Raw genomic sequence first — 16,631 nt, forward strand, 5'->3', positions numbered from 1 at the left:
TAAAATTTGTTTATTTCTTTTTGCAAACATGTTCCCCCAACAATTAACAGCATTTTGGGCAGTGTAGCCTGTATATAGCCTGTCTGTATAACCTGTTAAGAATCAGCTGAGCACACCTGCTAAAATTTGATTTGATAATATGGTATATTCATTAGATAGAGGCATTACATGAGGCTGAGATTATCACACTTGGGCTTTTATGACTGAAAAATTGTCTTTGTCCTGTATCTTTCATCATTTCATAAATAGTGAATTATATAAGAAAATTCAGCCCTAGTCAGGTTTGCAGAGAAATCTCACTTGACTTTCATTTTTGAACTTTAGCAGTGCAAAAGGATGTATTGATTTAAGTCTTAAATCAGATTTTTATCAGTGTGTAGGAACTTTGAGCAAATTTGGTTAGAGGACTTCTGGGTAAATATAGGGCTAACTATGAACTGACCAAAAAAAGACTAGAAAATAGGATAAGTACAGTATTGTGGAGGGTATTAAAGAGAAAGTCTTACTCCTTCCTTTCACCTCATTCTGTCAGCTTTAGACAATGGAGGTTTCTCTGTGTAAATGGATACCTGTATTGGTGTTGATATGTACAGTGAGGGCTAGGGGAGCCTGAAAATATTTTCAAAGGGGGAAGTTATAAGGAAATAGTGGCCTTGTCATGGTAGGCAGCATTGTAGCATGCTGTAGTTTGATCAGAAAAGTGTCAGGATGCCAAGTGTCACTTATAAATAAACTTAATCTCTTAAGAATGACTCTTATTAAACTAATCTAACTGTGACAGCTTTATGGTTTGTAGCACTTCAAAATAAAAGCCTTCTTGTATATGCTATGACCTAACAGTGTATTCAATTCAAATCTAATACAGTAATATGGTAATGATTTTGTTTTTGTGTTCTAATTTTGTTCAGTTCAATCCTGACATTATTTCCTTTCACAGAGCAGCCTCCCGTCCATCCAGATGATCTCTTCTAACTTGATGTTGTTCTGATGGTTCTTGTTGACACTGTCAGGCCTGTGTATGCGTGTCTTGATAAGTTTGTTGTGAAGACTTCAGTCGTTAACGTTTGTATTCATGGGTGTCTGTCTCTTTCTGTGTTTCAGGGTGAAAGAATTGAAAAGGGCCAGGGAACATGAGACCCCTAAGAAGAGCCCCCTTGCGATGTGACATCACTCTCCTGACTCCTCTTTTCTTTTTTCGTTTGTACCCGAGACATTTTACAAGAGAAATGGAAAAAAGAAACATCAATGCAAGCACTGCGATTATTACTACTACTGCAGTGTTACTGGTTTGACCACTACGATGTGTACAACAGCATTTTTTCACATATCTTTTCTTTCCACTGACTTGATTTTGGTCGGAGAGTGGCAACTTCTAATGGGATTATAAACTTTAAAAAAACAGGGCCAGGGTGGGGGGGGTGCAGAACATTTGCTTCGTGGCATTTTTTGCACTTTTTCATGGATTGCTTTTGTCTTTTTGGGAACAAGAAGAGGATTCGGAGGGGAAAGGATGCAAACACAGGACATGTGTGAGAGGACGTTCGTTAAGGCTGCAGTAGAAGATCTCAGAGGATAGGGAGACCATGCAGAAACACTCTGGGCTCTAATTGTTTCATATTTTTTTTAATTGACCAATCAAATCATTCGAAGAAGGATTTTTTTTTTTACCAATTGTATTGGTAATCCACACACCCACTTCTGTCCACTGCTGTAGATGAGATCATGCGATTTAGCTCAAGAGTTCACACTGTCCCACTGTGCTCTACCCCACCTGTCTGCCCACTCGGGTGGAGCTACAAATGAATGTAGTCGGGGTCTAACAATACAGAAGCAGATGAGGGATAATATATTTCTGTTTTGCCATTTCTTACTATGCTTTATGGTAAATATTGTCACTTTATTACTTGAATTTGTTCCATACTGTCTGATGTATTTGTTCCATAATGTCCAATGTATTGGTGATCTGTATCTTCAGACTCTATGTTGTTGAATCCTACCAAGAAAAATGCATGACTTCTTGGCAAGAAAAGTCTTTGCTTGTGTGCTTATGGTCCAGTCTTTCAGCCTATCCTCTGATTTTCTTTTTGTTTCCATCTTTTCCCACCTCAGTAATGAAGCCCTCCTTGTGTCATCTTTTAATTTTACTCCATGTTCTTTCGGTTGAAAGCTAACAAGAGAAAAGATCTTGCCTATTTTGTGTTGTTCTGCTTTTGGTCATGCAGGTTATTAATGTTCTTTTTAAACGAACTTCAGAGCCTGCAAAGGCTTTTGAGGGGAAGATCACATACATTGCCTTGACGTCTTAGAGATTCTTTGAGGGGTCCCTAAGCTTGTCCCAAAATAGGGGTTTGACAAATCCATATTTTTGACAATTGAGCGATTTCTGTATATAAAGAAGGCTGAAAGTACGTAGGAAAAAACATTTACCCAAAGGGGATTGTATTTTAGAAATATATTATTTTATTCATTAAAAATGGGTCAAAAACAGGTATGAGACAAAAACAGAATATTTGTATAGTTTTGTTTGAATGCCTAAGAAGTATGGTTGTATTGTTTGTAAATAGTGTAAATACCTGGGATAAAAATGAGCTATGTGCATGAAAAGTATGAACAGATTCAAAAGGGAAAAAAACAACAAAAGCAGTAGTGGCTATGCTCTGTAAAATTAAAACTATTTCACTATTAGAGTATTTTATTTTATTTTGATTGTTCTTGGGAAGAACATTTTGCTAAAGCATGATACTATTGCAATATAAAAAGTAAAAAAAAATACTGTATTTAGAGTTAGGAGAAGTCTGCAAAATTATCTTAAACAAGTATGGTTATGTTTACATTTTATTTCCTGTTTTTTTTAATTATTATTATTATTATTATTATCAGTTTGTTTTGGGCTACCAAGAATTTTTTGCCAATGGTGCCAAGATATGTGAATGCTATATAGCTTAAGATGAAGTTAATTTTTGCAGAACAGACACAAGCACTGAAGACCATAAATCACAACAGGCCGAGTCACTCCAACAACACAGTTTGCAGAGGGGGTCGTGTTTCAGCAGAAAGCATTTAAGTCTCCACCATTCCCCACATTTACTGAAGCATTTGACCATCACTGGAAACACTTTTCTTTTATGTTGTCATTGCAAATGGAATGTCATATGTTGATGAGATTTCTTGTCTGATCTTAGCAGCCTTGCCCACGGTGTCGATGTGATTACTCTCTGTCACGGGGGAATGATTTAATTCTCCTCTTTACTGTAAATGTGCAGCAAGCATTGATTTATCAATTCTTGGCTTATCCCTGATGTAAACTGGGCAGGATTGTCCCTAATACACTACACATTAATAGAGAAGAACTCCTTAATCAAGGCTGCCAGGGTCTAATTAGACCAACTGAACAAAGATGTGTGGTTGGGAACATGTAGCAAAATGTGCATGACTGGATTCTTTGGGAAAAAAGTAGTGAGCTCTTCTAATAACAGGTGCTAAACGAACAAAGGGGCAAATGAGCCAAAAACACTTAAACAGTGCACTGGTGCCATTTATAACATTGGATCAAATGAGAGAATGCACAGGAGCTGCTTATTCTAGAGGTGCCTGTTGGTTGCTGCCTAATTCCTAGAATATATTCCTACCCTGAAGTGTTTTCTGTATCCAAGTAATGACGTTAGATCATTCTGCCAAGTGCCACTGAAAAACTTGAGTTGTATTTGAAAGTGTTGTCATGTTTGTTAGGCTACTTTTCTCACCTTGGCTTGTTTTGTTGTTTTCCCACTCCTCTGACATGTCAACTTTTAATTTCCCCAGTGTTTATGTAGAAAGTGCCTATTCATATCCCGGTCACGCAGAATCCAGAACAATTTATCCGAGGTTGAGGAAATGTGATGGTCACCCACAAATGATCGCCCCCACATTACACCGGCCACAAACTCCCCGATCACACCGGTATCAGTCCAGCACTCGACATGCGAAGCTTTACTTTCTTTTCTCTGCCTTCTGTTCTGTTTTCTACTGGGACAGCTTGTTAAAATCACATTAAGAAAATGCCACTACTGGGGTTTGTTGCCTTGCATTCATCCTCTAGTCTGTGGTTAGAGTGCATAACGTGGTGGCAAGAAGGAGAAGGATTTATTATGCTTGCATGGGTAAAATAGTTAACTGGGTGACAGAACCTGCACCTAAAGCATGCTTATTTTCCTAGAATCGGTAGTCGGATAGACTTGTTAAAAAGACTCGAACGTTAGGTTGACGCGTCACAGAGGGCATGTGACCAGAGGGCAAAACTCCAACAAATGAGCCAATGATCAATAATCAGTCGCTACTGACGTTTTCATGGCGATGCATGACGACAAGATTGTTTTTTAGACCGAGCTCTAACTTTTTAGACTTTTCCTTTAGTTTCTTTTTGTATTCTTTAGATTTGATCAGTGTGCTCCCTACTTCTAATAGACCAAGGATGCAGACGATTATGAAAGTATGTACAGAAATATGACCTAAAAGTGACACATGGTACACACATACATGCACAAAACACAGCACAGCACACATGCAGACATGTCAAGGTGTCAGTTTGATTTGTACAGAGCGGAGGGGTGAGGGCAGCGTTTGCTCTTCTCCAAAATGAGGGACTGGTTCACCTCCCTTCTGTATTTTACTCAGGGTGCCAAAATGGGGAGGAGGAAGCAGAGCAGGACATGTGATTCACGGCAAAAGAAGATGAAATATAGAAGAATCTACTACAGACAGGTTGTGAAACTGAAGTATTTAAAATGAATGAATATGATATATATTACATGCAGCAGAACCCTGGAATAAGGTCCTGTTATATATAGCTCATTAGGAAAAAAGATTTGACTTTTTATCATAGAATCCTGTCAAATCATAGTATAATTCAGGCCGGTTCTTTAGGCCTTTAATTTCTCTAAGTGACACAGAATAGAGGGTATTTAAGATTAAGAGTGTAGTTTTATGAAAAGTTCACCTGCAAATCTTGTTTTTACTGCCATTTATGAATGGGATGACAGGTTAGCTGATAGGCACTCTTTCATTAGTGTTATAAATTTTCTGTGAATTGACCTGGGAATCTGCCTTTCCTCCTCTTCTTTTTCCCCGAGCGCCCAAAACCAGAGAAAGGTAGGCACATCAGGACAACAGAACAGAAGCAGTTTTACAACATGATATTCCACTCGTGGACACAGAGCAATAAAAGAACTATTTTGTGGAGACCTATAGACCTAGTGAAGTTTCAAAATGATTGGACACATGTAGTCGACTTACTCTTATGCAAATGCCAGTATTGCAAGACAAGCATTCAGTAGTTTATGGACAGCAATTATATGGCACCCTTTACCGAACTGCACGTTTTCATCAAATCCAAACCAAGAAGAAAAAAAAAGGCCCTGCTTTGATAGAAAGCTGTGGGTCCTCGACACTTTGCATGTGAACTAGTGTTAGATCTATTTTCCTCTCCTCTATAGCTGTCTTTCTCTCTGTCTTTCCCTGTTATGTGACCCAGTTTTTCTCCCCTGACCCTTTAAAGGATTCATCTCCTCTTGGTTCTCCTAATGTGTTTTGCTTTCCTCCCTTTTTCTCCCCCTTTCTCTTGTTTGTAAGTTTTATTTTTGTAATTGTGCATGTACAAGCGTCACTGACTCGATGGATATGTTAAAAAAAAAGAGATTTCAGCTGCTGAAGCCATGCAAAACGTTTTGAATTGCCCTTAAAATATGGAAGATGTTTTCTGAATGCTTTATATTCTTTCTGCTGTAAAATAATAAAAAAAGGAAAAAATGAAGAAAACTCGAGAACAAAGCTTGCCCCGTCTTTTTTGTTTCCTCTGTTCACTTATAACGGACGATAAGCGACCACTTTATTAGGTACACCAGTTTAACTCCTCATTAACACAAATACAGTGCTTATAAAAAAATTCACACTCTTGGATGTTTTACCCTTTAATTGATTTTATAAATCAATCACGATCAATATAATTTTTTGACCAAAAAAAAAAACCTTTTTAATGTCTAAGTGACAAAAAATTCTACAAAGCAATGTCAAGTAAATAAAAGTATGTAATGTCAAAAAAGTGATTGCATAATTATTCATCCCCTTCAGGTCAGTATTTAGTAGATGCACATTTGTCTGCAATTTGTAAAACTGCTCAAGCTCTGTGGGGTTGCACAGGGATTCTGCTTGAACAGCCTTTTTTAAGTCCAGCCTAAATTCTCTTTTGGATCGAGGTCTGAGCTTTGACTTAGCCACTCCAGATCATTCACTTTGCTGTCTTTAAACTATTTCTGTGTAGCTTTCACTGTATGCTATGGGTTATTATCATGCTGGAGAATAAATCTTCTCCCAAGCTGCAGTGCTCTTGCAGACTGAATAAGATTGTCCTCTGTTTTGCTTCATTAATTTTACCCTCTACTTTTACAAGCCTTCCAGTGCCAGCTGCCAAGAAGCATTCCCACAGCATGATGCTGCCACCACCAGGCTTCACATTGGGGATGATGAGTTTGTTGGTGTCTGACAACAAACGTACCACTTTGCTCTCATCAGACCAAAGAACTTTCTTCCCCTTGACCATGTAGTTTTTCCCATTTCCTTCTGGCTAACTCTAGTCCAGATTTAATACGTTTTTTTCAACATTTGCTTTCTCTTTGCCACTCTCCCATAAAGCTTTGACTGATGAAGAACCCGGGCAACATTTGCTGTATGCAGAGTCTCTCCTATCTCTGCTGAAGCTTCTCCAGAGTAGTCATGAGTGTCTTGCAGTGTGTGAACGCAGGTACTTTTGAGCAGTGTCGGTGAATTTGGCTCAATTTACTGGCCACTGGAGCAGGTAAATTGAAGTAGCCCAGCCTAACAGAGTTTTTTTGTTACAGTAAACAGCATAAATATAAAACATTTTTTTCTGCTTGTTCCTACTGACTGCAGAATCCATGCAACAAATAATAAATTCTAGCATGTCTAGCACTCATAATGCAGGAAAATACCCCCTGTACTGCCCATCAAATATTTGCATTCAAGACAAAATACCCTATGACTTGACCATATTGTACTATTTTAAATAATGCTGCTTGTTAAAATATAGTGACTGGTAAAAATATTTGTGGTTGGTAGATTTTTTTAATTCATCAGCCACAATGGCAGGTAAATGAAAAAGTTACATTTCAACCCTGGTGTCTTGGTGGTTTCTCTCACTAGTACTTCCTGCACGGTCACACAGCTTGCAAGAACAGGCTCATCTAGGCAGATTTACACATGTGCCTTATCCTGACATTTCTTGATGGTTTAAAAGAACTCCTATCCATTCCCTGACTTCGTAAAAACGTGTCAAATAAATCCTTGTCAAACTCATGTTAAGTCTCTCCATATTGAAAAGAGCTGATGAGCAGGTGTACCTAATGAAGTGGTCAGTGAGAGTATATGTGTGACAAACACCTTTTACCAACAAATACAAGAAGCAAAAACAGTATATGGAATTTAGTTTTATTTCTTCTGAAGACACAGTGCGGGATTAACTCTGATTTTTAAACTCAAACCAAGGACTTTTAACAGATTGCACATAGATATCTTGTAGTTTTATACAGCGTCAACTCTTCTCAATAAATCCTCTTTATATCTCCAGGCAACATGTCTCAATCATACCTATGATCGTAAATACTGACATGTACTCTATGTGATTCTATGATGCACCCAGGCATGCATATGCACACATAACCTACATGCATGCATGTTTATTTTGTGTTCATGTACTCTAGTGAGTGCATTACAAGGTTCATTATTTTGTTTTAGTGCAAGCCCTGTCTCCTGTGTGTAGCTGTGTCTACAGGTTTAAACACAGTACTTCCAGAAACACTCCGAATTCCCCGCTCTCTTCCTAAACTGCTTCCGGATGCCGAGCACGTGGCTGAAAGGATTTAGGAGACTTTGTTTCTCCATAAGGGCCTGAAAGAGGGGATAAAGAAGTAGGGGTGAAGTGTTTGTTTTACAGTATGTAGCTTGTGTTCTATTCTGCTGGTTTAAGGATAACAACAGTGTAAAACCTACCTCTCTTTTCATCCCCCGTGGAAGCAGTCCTGCTGCTCTGGCACCTAAAAGAAAGAGAAACTTTGGATTAATCTGTATTTGGGGGGAAGCTTGTACTTACATCAGCTGTGTTTCTGTGCCTAATTGTAGGTAGAGAACGAATAAAGGAAAAAGAAACACTGGGGTGAATGAAGTATAATCTTAATAACTATAAGCTAGCCAGATCAAATACTATAAACAGTACTCAGAGCTATTTTCTACTAATTGCATGGATGTTGATGGGGTGGTTTCTCATCAGTGGATGTAGGTAACCCGTCCTATATACTGCCCCTACTGGCCAGCTGTGGTAAGTCAACTAAATACACCGAAAACTTGATAACAAATGTTTTAAACAATACCATCCCCATTATTAATGGTTGATAGAATCAAAAAAGTAAAGAAACTGTAAGAACCAACAACCCAAATTCCCAAAAAAGTTGGGTTGCTGTGTAAAATGTAAACAAAAACAGAATGTAATGATCAAGAAGTCCTAAAAACCAATATTTTACTCAACATACAACATAAACAACATATTAGATGTCAAAATTGAGACAATTAACCATTTCATGAAAAAACAATTGCTCATTTTGGTATTTAATGGCTGCAACATTTCTCAAAAAAGTAAGAACAGAGCAACAAAAGGTTGGAAAAGTCATTGGTATGAGTGAAAAACAGCTGGAGGAGCATTTTGCAGCTAATTAGGTTGATTGGCAACATGTCAGTAGTATGACTGGGTATAAAAGGAGACTTTTAGACAGGCAGAGTCTCTTAGAAGTAAAGATGAGCAGAGGTTTACCAATCTGCAAAAACTGTGTCTAAAATTGTGGAATAATTTCAGAAAAATGTTCCTCAATGTAAAACTGCAAAGACTTTGAATATATATAATAGTCCATAATATCATGAAAAGAGTTAGAGAATCTGGAGAAATTCTGTGCACAAGGGATAAGGCCAGAAGTCAATATAGGATGCTCATGATCTCAGGGCCCTCAGGCAGCACTGCTTTAAAAACAGGCATGATTCTGTACTGGAAATCATTGCATGGACTCAGGAACACTTCCAGGAATCACCATCTGTCAACACAGTTCACAGTGCCATCCACAAATGCAAGTTAAAGCTGTATCATGCAAAGAAGAAGCCTTATGTGAACAAAAACCAGAAACGCTCCCATCGTCTGTGAGTGAAAGCTCATTTAAAATGGACTGAGGCAGAATGGAAAACTGTTCTGTGGTCAGATTCTTCAAAATTTGGCTTTTTTTATTATTTATGTTATTTTGCATTTCCTAAGAAGTAAAAAAAAACAATTAAGGCAAATTTTACTTCCTTGTCTAATAAGTCATTCATAAAAAGGGTAAATGTCTGTGGTACTGATGCTTAACCTTGCAAAGCAGATGGATTTGCCAGTCTCCATCTCTGTCTTTAGGAAAATCTATCATGAAAAGCTCCAATCCACAACATTTGTGCCAAACTGAACACTGTTTGGACCGATCAGCGTCGACAAGGCAGTAGCTATGGGTGGGGTTTAGTTGGACTCAAAGCCATTTGCAATGGCTACCTCTAGTGTGGTGATAAGATTGGATATAGCTGTAGTATGGTGGCAGTTTTACCAGAACTGGACCAGACATCTGTATGAAATTAAGAATAAAAACAACATGATGTTTCCACTCTCCTGCCGTCCTGCTACAGAATGAGTTTGCAATCATTACGGGGTGATGGTTAGTTGTTGTATGAGTAGTTGTATACAATGGGTGCTATTGGAGGGATTAGCGCTGAATTAGCCACAGAGGCAGTTTTGTCAGAACTGGATCAGATTCTTCATAAATCAAGAGCAGAGAGCAACACTGAAAGCAGTCATTACAGGAGAAGTGGTTTGTACGTGTATCCGATAGCTGCTGCCGTGGTAGCTGTTAGCCTGAATGTAGCTGTAGGAAAGTGGACGTTCAATTGGGAACTTTTTAAACAAGAACAAAGAGCTGCACGTTCCTGCACATTTCTCAACCGGCCTTGGCATTAACTTTATTCGCAGAGAAGCTCTGCCATTAATGATCTACAGCACCGGCAGCTCTTCAGCTCAAGAACAGAGCATGCGTACAGCATCATTTTGTCTTGTCGCTCTGATTGGCCTGTTGAGAATGTGACAGAGCATTCCTCCAGTCATCTTCTGTGAATTTTTTTTTAAAGTCCTGCCTTTCCCAAACGCTTTCTATGGGAGCTTTCCCGGATGAATGTGAAATACAATCATGTAATGGATATTTGAAACAGTCTATCTGGCGTGTCAGGTGAATTGCTGCTTGTTCAATTACAAATCTAAAGCTCTGAAAAGAAAGTGTACATAACTCACCATCTCTGTTGATCTCCCCAGACATCAGAGAGGAATATCTGAGGCCGGCAACATCCTGAAGAGGTAAAGTCTGCTCGGAGAGAGACAGATCATCCAGTGAGCCGACCCCTCGTTCCTCCATTGACACTGAAATCAACCAAACAGCATCTTAAAGCTGGAAACTGACAGGTGCACTTCTGATCTAAGTAAGTATATTTACCTCATTTTTCATCAAAAAATATCTTATTACACCCCTGTTAAGCCATGTTCACTAACAAGTCTGGATAACCATCTTATCTGAAGAAAACCAATTCTGCATTGCTTATCTGCAGTGAGACTTTTTCTTGCCCTACTTGCGTACAATTCACCTTATTACAGACAAGTCGGACCATATTTTTTTTAACTTTTTACCTTGAGATGAGATGTTTATCTGGACTTTGATTAAGAATTACATCCTTTAACAGGAAATTAGACAAATGTACTGCTTATATTTGAGTTTTTGCAGTGTGTACTGTCAAAAAGTGTGCTCTGTAAGGGTTGTTATTTATTTTACACACAATTCTGTTGAGGAATTTTCTGTTTTTTGAAGGATTATGGAAGATACTAAGCACAAATGTGATCATCCAGTGTTTTGTACCGGCTCCAGCTCAAAGTTGACAATCATGCAGGCTACAATATCCCCGTATTTAACAGGATTTATTGAAGCAAAGTGTTTAGAGCTGTTGGAAAGGAAATCAGAGTATATTTTCTTGACGCAGAGAAGCCTGCATTAATGCTCCATGATGTGTGAACTTTGGCAGAATAATCAGTGTTCAACACTGCGGCTCCAAAGCAATTACATCAAGGAATTGCCTCCCATTAATCTTCAAAATTAGCTTTTATTACTACAAGCTAATCAAGAAAGTGAATTAGCAAAAAATTGAGACGTTATTTTCCACTCACCAGGTCCTGGATAAGGCATCTCTGCAGATTCTGTGATGGGATGGGCCAGGAGTGGACCAGAGGCCAGGAGAAAGACGGCCAAGGACGGGAGATAAATGCACTTCATCACTGCCTGATGTTTGAGGTTCTGACCCGCTCAGAGTTCCTCAGGTGGATAGAAGACTGGACATGCTTTTCTGGTGCTAACTGGGTTATATACTCTCCCCTCCTGCATGCTAAACACACATACTTCAGCTGTCCACCACAGCCATCAGCAACATCCCCTCTAAGTGTGATAAATCAACAGGATGTCAGAGGTGAATTATAGGATCAATAAAAAGACAAGAGCCGCAGCCCGAGCTTCAAGGGCACAGTCATGTTTTAGCAGCTCTCGGGCTTGATTGACTGTTTTACTGACTTTGTAAATGGGATCGAAGCTTTCAGATGTCGCTCTGTGCAGCATCCCACTGGGGGAGCAGGTGGAGAAACCAGGCACCCAAATGACTAATGTTTTTATGCCACCGGTTCATTAAACTCTCAGGCCATTTGAATCCTTTTGACTCAAAGCTTGGAGAAAAACTGTAACACAATAAGAGCTGCATTCAAAAACCTAATAAAACGCCATAATTACTGGAAATGCTAAAATGTTCAAGGCCGTCTCACCCATAAGCCACTTGACATTTTAAATCAATTTAAGACAGCAGAAGGAAAATTTTCCACGGGTCGCTGAATCAGATTGATTCAGGCACATTATTTAAAGGCCTTGTTTCTGGTTAAATGCTACATTTGTGCTTTCACTTCTTCACAGTCATACAGTAAAACTCAACTTTATAAGAACGTCCAGAGTCAGACAGCTTTCCTATCAGGGGGACAGGTGGATAAGTCATATTTTATCCCTCTGTATGTAAATTTATTAGAAATGTGACGTCAATTTTCAGCTCTTTGTATGATAATGAGACTGGACCAAGCGTCAGTGACATTTAATTTTACGACCAGAAGGCCAGACGCTCCATTAGGTGCAGTTGTATATCATAGAGGCTATTAGGATTTATATTCAGTGGAAGTCAAGGTCCCACTGCAGATCCTTATTTCAGCAGCTTAAATAAATGTTTTCTCCCCGGCACTTGAGGTTTATCCTGCTTCATATGGATCCTCTTTACAATTCATGAGGACTATGAAATATTTAGGGCACATCTAGTTATGGCCCTTAGATCTGTCCCATCTTTGCTCCCCCTGGTGCCCCTGAAAACAGGTGTTACTTTGTAGAAATGCATGATGTGGATCAGTGCAAACAGAGAGGAATAAGCCATTACAAAGAGAAAAAAAACATGTCCAAGTAGAGCTACACTTGGCCATTCTATGCAACGTACTAATGGACAGTGAAAGCATAATGTAGGGGGGCAAGAAGAGGGGTTGGGTGGTTTCTGTGGTTGTGTGATGTGCAAGGCTGCCCATAAGGGGGGGATAAAGGGGAGAGCGTTCTGGGGCCCCTGAAGGTCAGCAAAATCATAGTCCATTGTCAAGTTAAGCTATCATAAACTTGTTTTATTTTTTTACTTGAATTAAAACCACTCTTATCAAGGCAAAAAATGTTTTCTATCAATTCATGACGTTGTAAAGAGCCCTCTTCAAAATGTTACCAGCATTTCTTAAAACATAATTACAATGGGTTAACAGTGACAAATCAATAAGCAGAAAGTGTCAAAAACAGGCAGAAAAAGTGGTGGAAATTGGCCAGAATGGGTTTGAGTTGGCAAAACAGACACAACAAATAGTCAAATGCTGCTAAATTTGGAAAAAATGAGCATAAGATGTAGTGGATAGGGGTTAATAGTGCCTGGGTTAAAAGATGCAAAAACAAGTCGAAAGTGGAAAAACAAGTGGTGAAATAGGTTTAAAAAGTAGCAAAGTGACTTGAAAGTGTCAAAAACAGGCAGAAAAAGTGATGAAACAGGGTAACAAGTGGCCGAAATGGGTTTGGAGAGGCAAAAAATGGCCCAAACAAATAGTGGCATGCAGTTCAAATTGGCAAAAATGGGCATAAGATGTGGTGAATAGGGGTTAATTATGGCCGGGCCAAAAGATGCAAAAACAGGTTGAAAGTGACAAAAAAAAGTGCAAAAAGGGTTTTAAAGATGGCAAAGATGGGTTAAATGTGTCAAAACAGGCAGAAAAGTGGTGAAAGGGGATGACAAGTAGCGTAAATGGCCACAACAATTAGTGAAATGAAGTTAGAATTGATAAGAGTTGGCATTAAAGGTGCTGAAGAAGGGTTAATAGTTGGAATAATGGGTTGAAAGGGGGCAAAAGCGTGCAGAAAAGTGGTGAACAGAGTTCAAGAAGTGGCAAAGTGGCTCAAAGTGGCAAAAATCAATGTGGAGTGCAACTGTGTTGATTTTTGACCTCCAAACTCTTGTCAGTTCATCCTTGAGTCAGAGTGGACAATTATGCAAAGGTTGAAGAAAATCCCTCCGAGTATATATTGTTCAAAGCCAGGGATGAACATGGCACTCAATGACCTTGACATTTGACCTATGAAATCTCTTCAGTTCATCCTTGAGTGCCTTTATGCAAAGTGTTTAGAAAATCTCTGCAAGTGTGGCATAAAAATAGCTGAAAGTAAGAACAAATGAATGCACAGATACACCTTAAACCCTAAAACTTGGTCTAACATGACATTTTTTCATAGAATCTTTATTAATAGCACAGTTACAATACATCAACCAATCCCTAACACTGTGAATCAATAATTCCTTTTAAAAGTACAAACTTAGAAAGATCTTGATTGGAAAATATCTCACTACTGATAGAATGTGCTTCTGGATTGCTGAATACAATTTTACACAGGTATGTGCATTAAAGAACATTTTATTAGACTAAAAAAATAGAGCAGAAAAACAGAGCCCAGTCCTGTATTATTGTCCCTCTGTCTCCAACATTAAAGCAGTACATGACTGTTGTTCGATGCATCAGCCACACTGGTGCTTTGTTTGATTAGTTCTCACCTGTGGGCGGTTTAAAACACAGCAACACAATCCATTGTGTGAGTGTATTATTTGTTTTGCCAGGAAAAATTATCTCAATATATGCAGTTACATCTGTCAGATGAATGCACAGTAGAAAATATGAAAAATCTTACTTATGAACCATTAAATACCTTTTATCAAGCTTATTACAGTAGAATATTTACCATGTCATTCACTCTAGCACTGAAAGAGCACATGGACACGCCAGATGTATTTCAGATGACACAGTGATTTTTGTTTTATGACTGGCTGGAGATTAGTGATTAAAATGTTCTATTAATAGAATCGCATCTTAAACCACGCCAATACAAACAGAGTCCATGTATCAAACATTTCCAGCTATGTGACCTGACACGTTGTTCTGACTTGGTAACACTTGACCTCATGGAGGTGTGATGATATAGTTTGGTTCCAACCAGCAGGGGGCAACGTTATGTCTTAGATCACAGATCTTAAACACATGTTAGACACTTCAACGTGGATCTAAAGAAGAAAATAATCTTCTTGAGAAGTCTTCTTAGATCCTCTTTTATTTATTTTTATTTTGAAACCAGTTTGTAACCTAAGAGAGCACTATTCTTCATTGGATCAATACCCTAAATACATTTTATGGGTTTATTTGGTCTGTCAGGGTGTAAAATGACTGTCACGCAGCATATAGCCTTCAAAATCTGAAATAGCCTTTAAATTCTGGTCCTTGTTAACATTTACAAGGCATTTATTTGAGGTCAGCCCTTTTCTGATCTGAAATAACACATTTATGTTTCCCTTATGATGTGGAACAAGGAGGGTTTTCTGCACAGCTGTATAAACTGAAAAGAGCAGAACATTTATACCAAAAAGTCAATAAAATGCACACTGGAGATATGGCATTTACTGCTATCGGAGTAAAAAACTATCAAACCCACTTTTAATTAAGCAAAAATGTAGTGGGATTAGTGAAAAGGGGCTCATGTTTCTTTAAAATGTTTGCCAAAAATGTTCACAAACTGAGAAGTTTGCCCCATGAACCATTTTACTCAATGCTAAGGAAGCCCATTTCTGCCATTTAAAAAGAAAAATAAAATAAAAAATAAAAGTGACAAAAGTCAATAGACAGCTAGACTAAAACATGAGAAAGTAATAATTGAAAATGAATATGAAATGATTTGATAAAGAGTCAAATTCAGGGAAAAAAAATCCCCAGATCTGATTTATTGATGGTAGAAATACACGTGTGTTGGTTCATTAGCACTGGTGCTAGCTTCCTGGCTGACAGTTACCTCACTTTGAGCTAAAATATGTGTCGAGCTGTTATTGGGGTTATAATGTTTAAATTGCTCATTCTTGCCACTTTTTAGCAACTTTTCATCACTGTGTCCACCCATTGTTCCCTCTTTCAATTCAATTTCATTACTTTGGCTATCAGTTTTTTGCCATTTTGACACTTTTTGCCCATGTTTGCCTATGGAAACCATTGCTGCTACCTTTAACCATTATTTGCCATTATTTTCCCTTGTTTGACACTTTTCATCAAGATTGCCACTTTTAGCCACTTTTTACCATTGTATCTGCCTTTTTTTTGCCTCGGTTACCCATTGTTGTCTCTTTTAATCCCACTTTTTGCCCAGTTTTGCCACTTTTAACTTATTTTTTGCAACTTGTTTTTGCCCATTTTTTGATACTGTAGCTGCAAATTTTTGCACATTTGCCTCAGAGCACACTCACCTGTATACCCCTTATGGTCGATCTCGTTAAAGGTAAAAATCACGAGATAAGTCATAATATTTAATCCCGGAATATTTAATCTCATAATCATGACTTACTTTCTCATAATTTTTTACTTGTAATCTAATAATTTTTACTTTTTTATCAGCATTTCGACTTTTCATCGACTTTCTACTTCATATTTCCAGTTTTCATATTATAAGTATGACTTTTTTCTCAGAATTTCAATTTAAGATTTTAATTTTTCATTCGTAGTTCTTTTTTAAATGGCACACATGGGCTTCCATAACTTTCCCCTAATTATATAGATCTATATAGCAGACCGTGCAACACTTTTACTTTGGAAAATTCAGCTCCAAACTAAGTGGATGGAAATTTCAGCTGGGTGAGTGCTGCCTTCATGGATCGTTAGAAATATTGCAACTCTGTAAGCAAGAGCGTGGGCCAGTTTGATATTATAGTTGTTGTATGTTGTGTAGGATGAGTATCGCTTACTGAAGGTGAAAGCCTTTAATGTTGGTGTTTTCTGGCGATTCAAGAGTTATGCAACAGCCTCCAACCCGTTTAATCCTAAATTTAACCTTTTGACCTTTGTTTCTGCG

General features: G+C 38.2%; 2 protein-coding genes across 2 annotated transcripts in view; one reads left to right on the forward strand and one right to left on the reverse strand.

Annotated features, from left to right (window-relative positions):
• The window catches only part of camta1a (calmodulin binding transcription activator 1a), a 529,164-nt gene extending 523,436 nt beyond the window's left edge, over positions 1–5,728 (forward strand). Inside the window, exon 23 of the mRNA XM_041800377.1 lies at positions 1,102–5,728. Coding sequence (XP_041656311.1) covers positions 1,102–1,134 — 33 coding nt within the window. The 3' untranslated portion in view covers positions 1,135–5,728. The remainder of the gene's footprint in view (positions 1–1,101) is intronic.
• A 2,096-nt stretch (positions 5,729–7,824) lies between these two features.
• Positions 7,825–11,423, reverse strand: LOC121518134 (urotensin-2-like). The gene is made up of 4 exons (XM_041800360.1): positions 11,318–11,423; positions 10,397–10,522; positions 8,041–8,084; positions 7,825–7,938 (listed from the first exon to the last, which is right to left on the reverse strand). The coding sequence occupies exons 1-4, from the start codon at positions 11,421–11,423 to the stop codon at positions 7,825–7,827; spliced, it is 390 nt and encodes a 129-aa protein (XP_041656294.1).
• Positions 11,424–16,631: the final 5,208 nt, after the last annotated feature.

This window comes from Cheilinus undulatus, linkage group 11 (genome assembly GCF_018320785.1).
Source record: "Cheilinus undulatus linkage group 11, ASM1832078v1, whole genome shotgun sequence".
Taxonomy (NCBI): domain Eukaryota; kingdom Metazoa; phylum Chordata; class Actinopteri; order Labriformes; family Labridae; genus Cheilinus; species Cheilinus undulatus.

Coding starts and splice junctions, on each gene's coding strand:
- LOC121518134 (XM_041800360.1), bottom strand. CDS start 11,423: ATGAAGTGCATTTATCTCCCGTCCTTGGCCGTCTTTCTCCTGGCCTCT. Junction 8,085..10,396: donor TGGGGAGATCAACAGAGATG/GTGAGTTATGTA, acceptor TCTTTCTTTTAG/GTGCCAGAGCAGCAGGACTG. Junction 7,939..8,040: donor CACGGGGGATGAAAAGAGAG/GTAGGTTTTACA, acceptor CCCCTCTTTCAG/GCCCTTATGGAGAAACAAAG.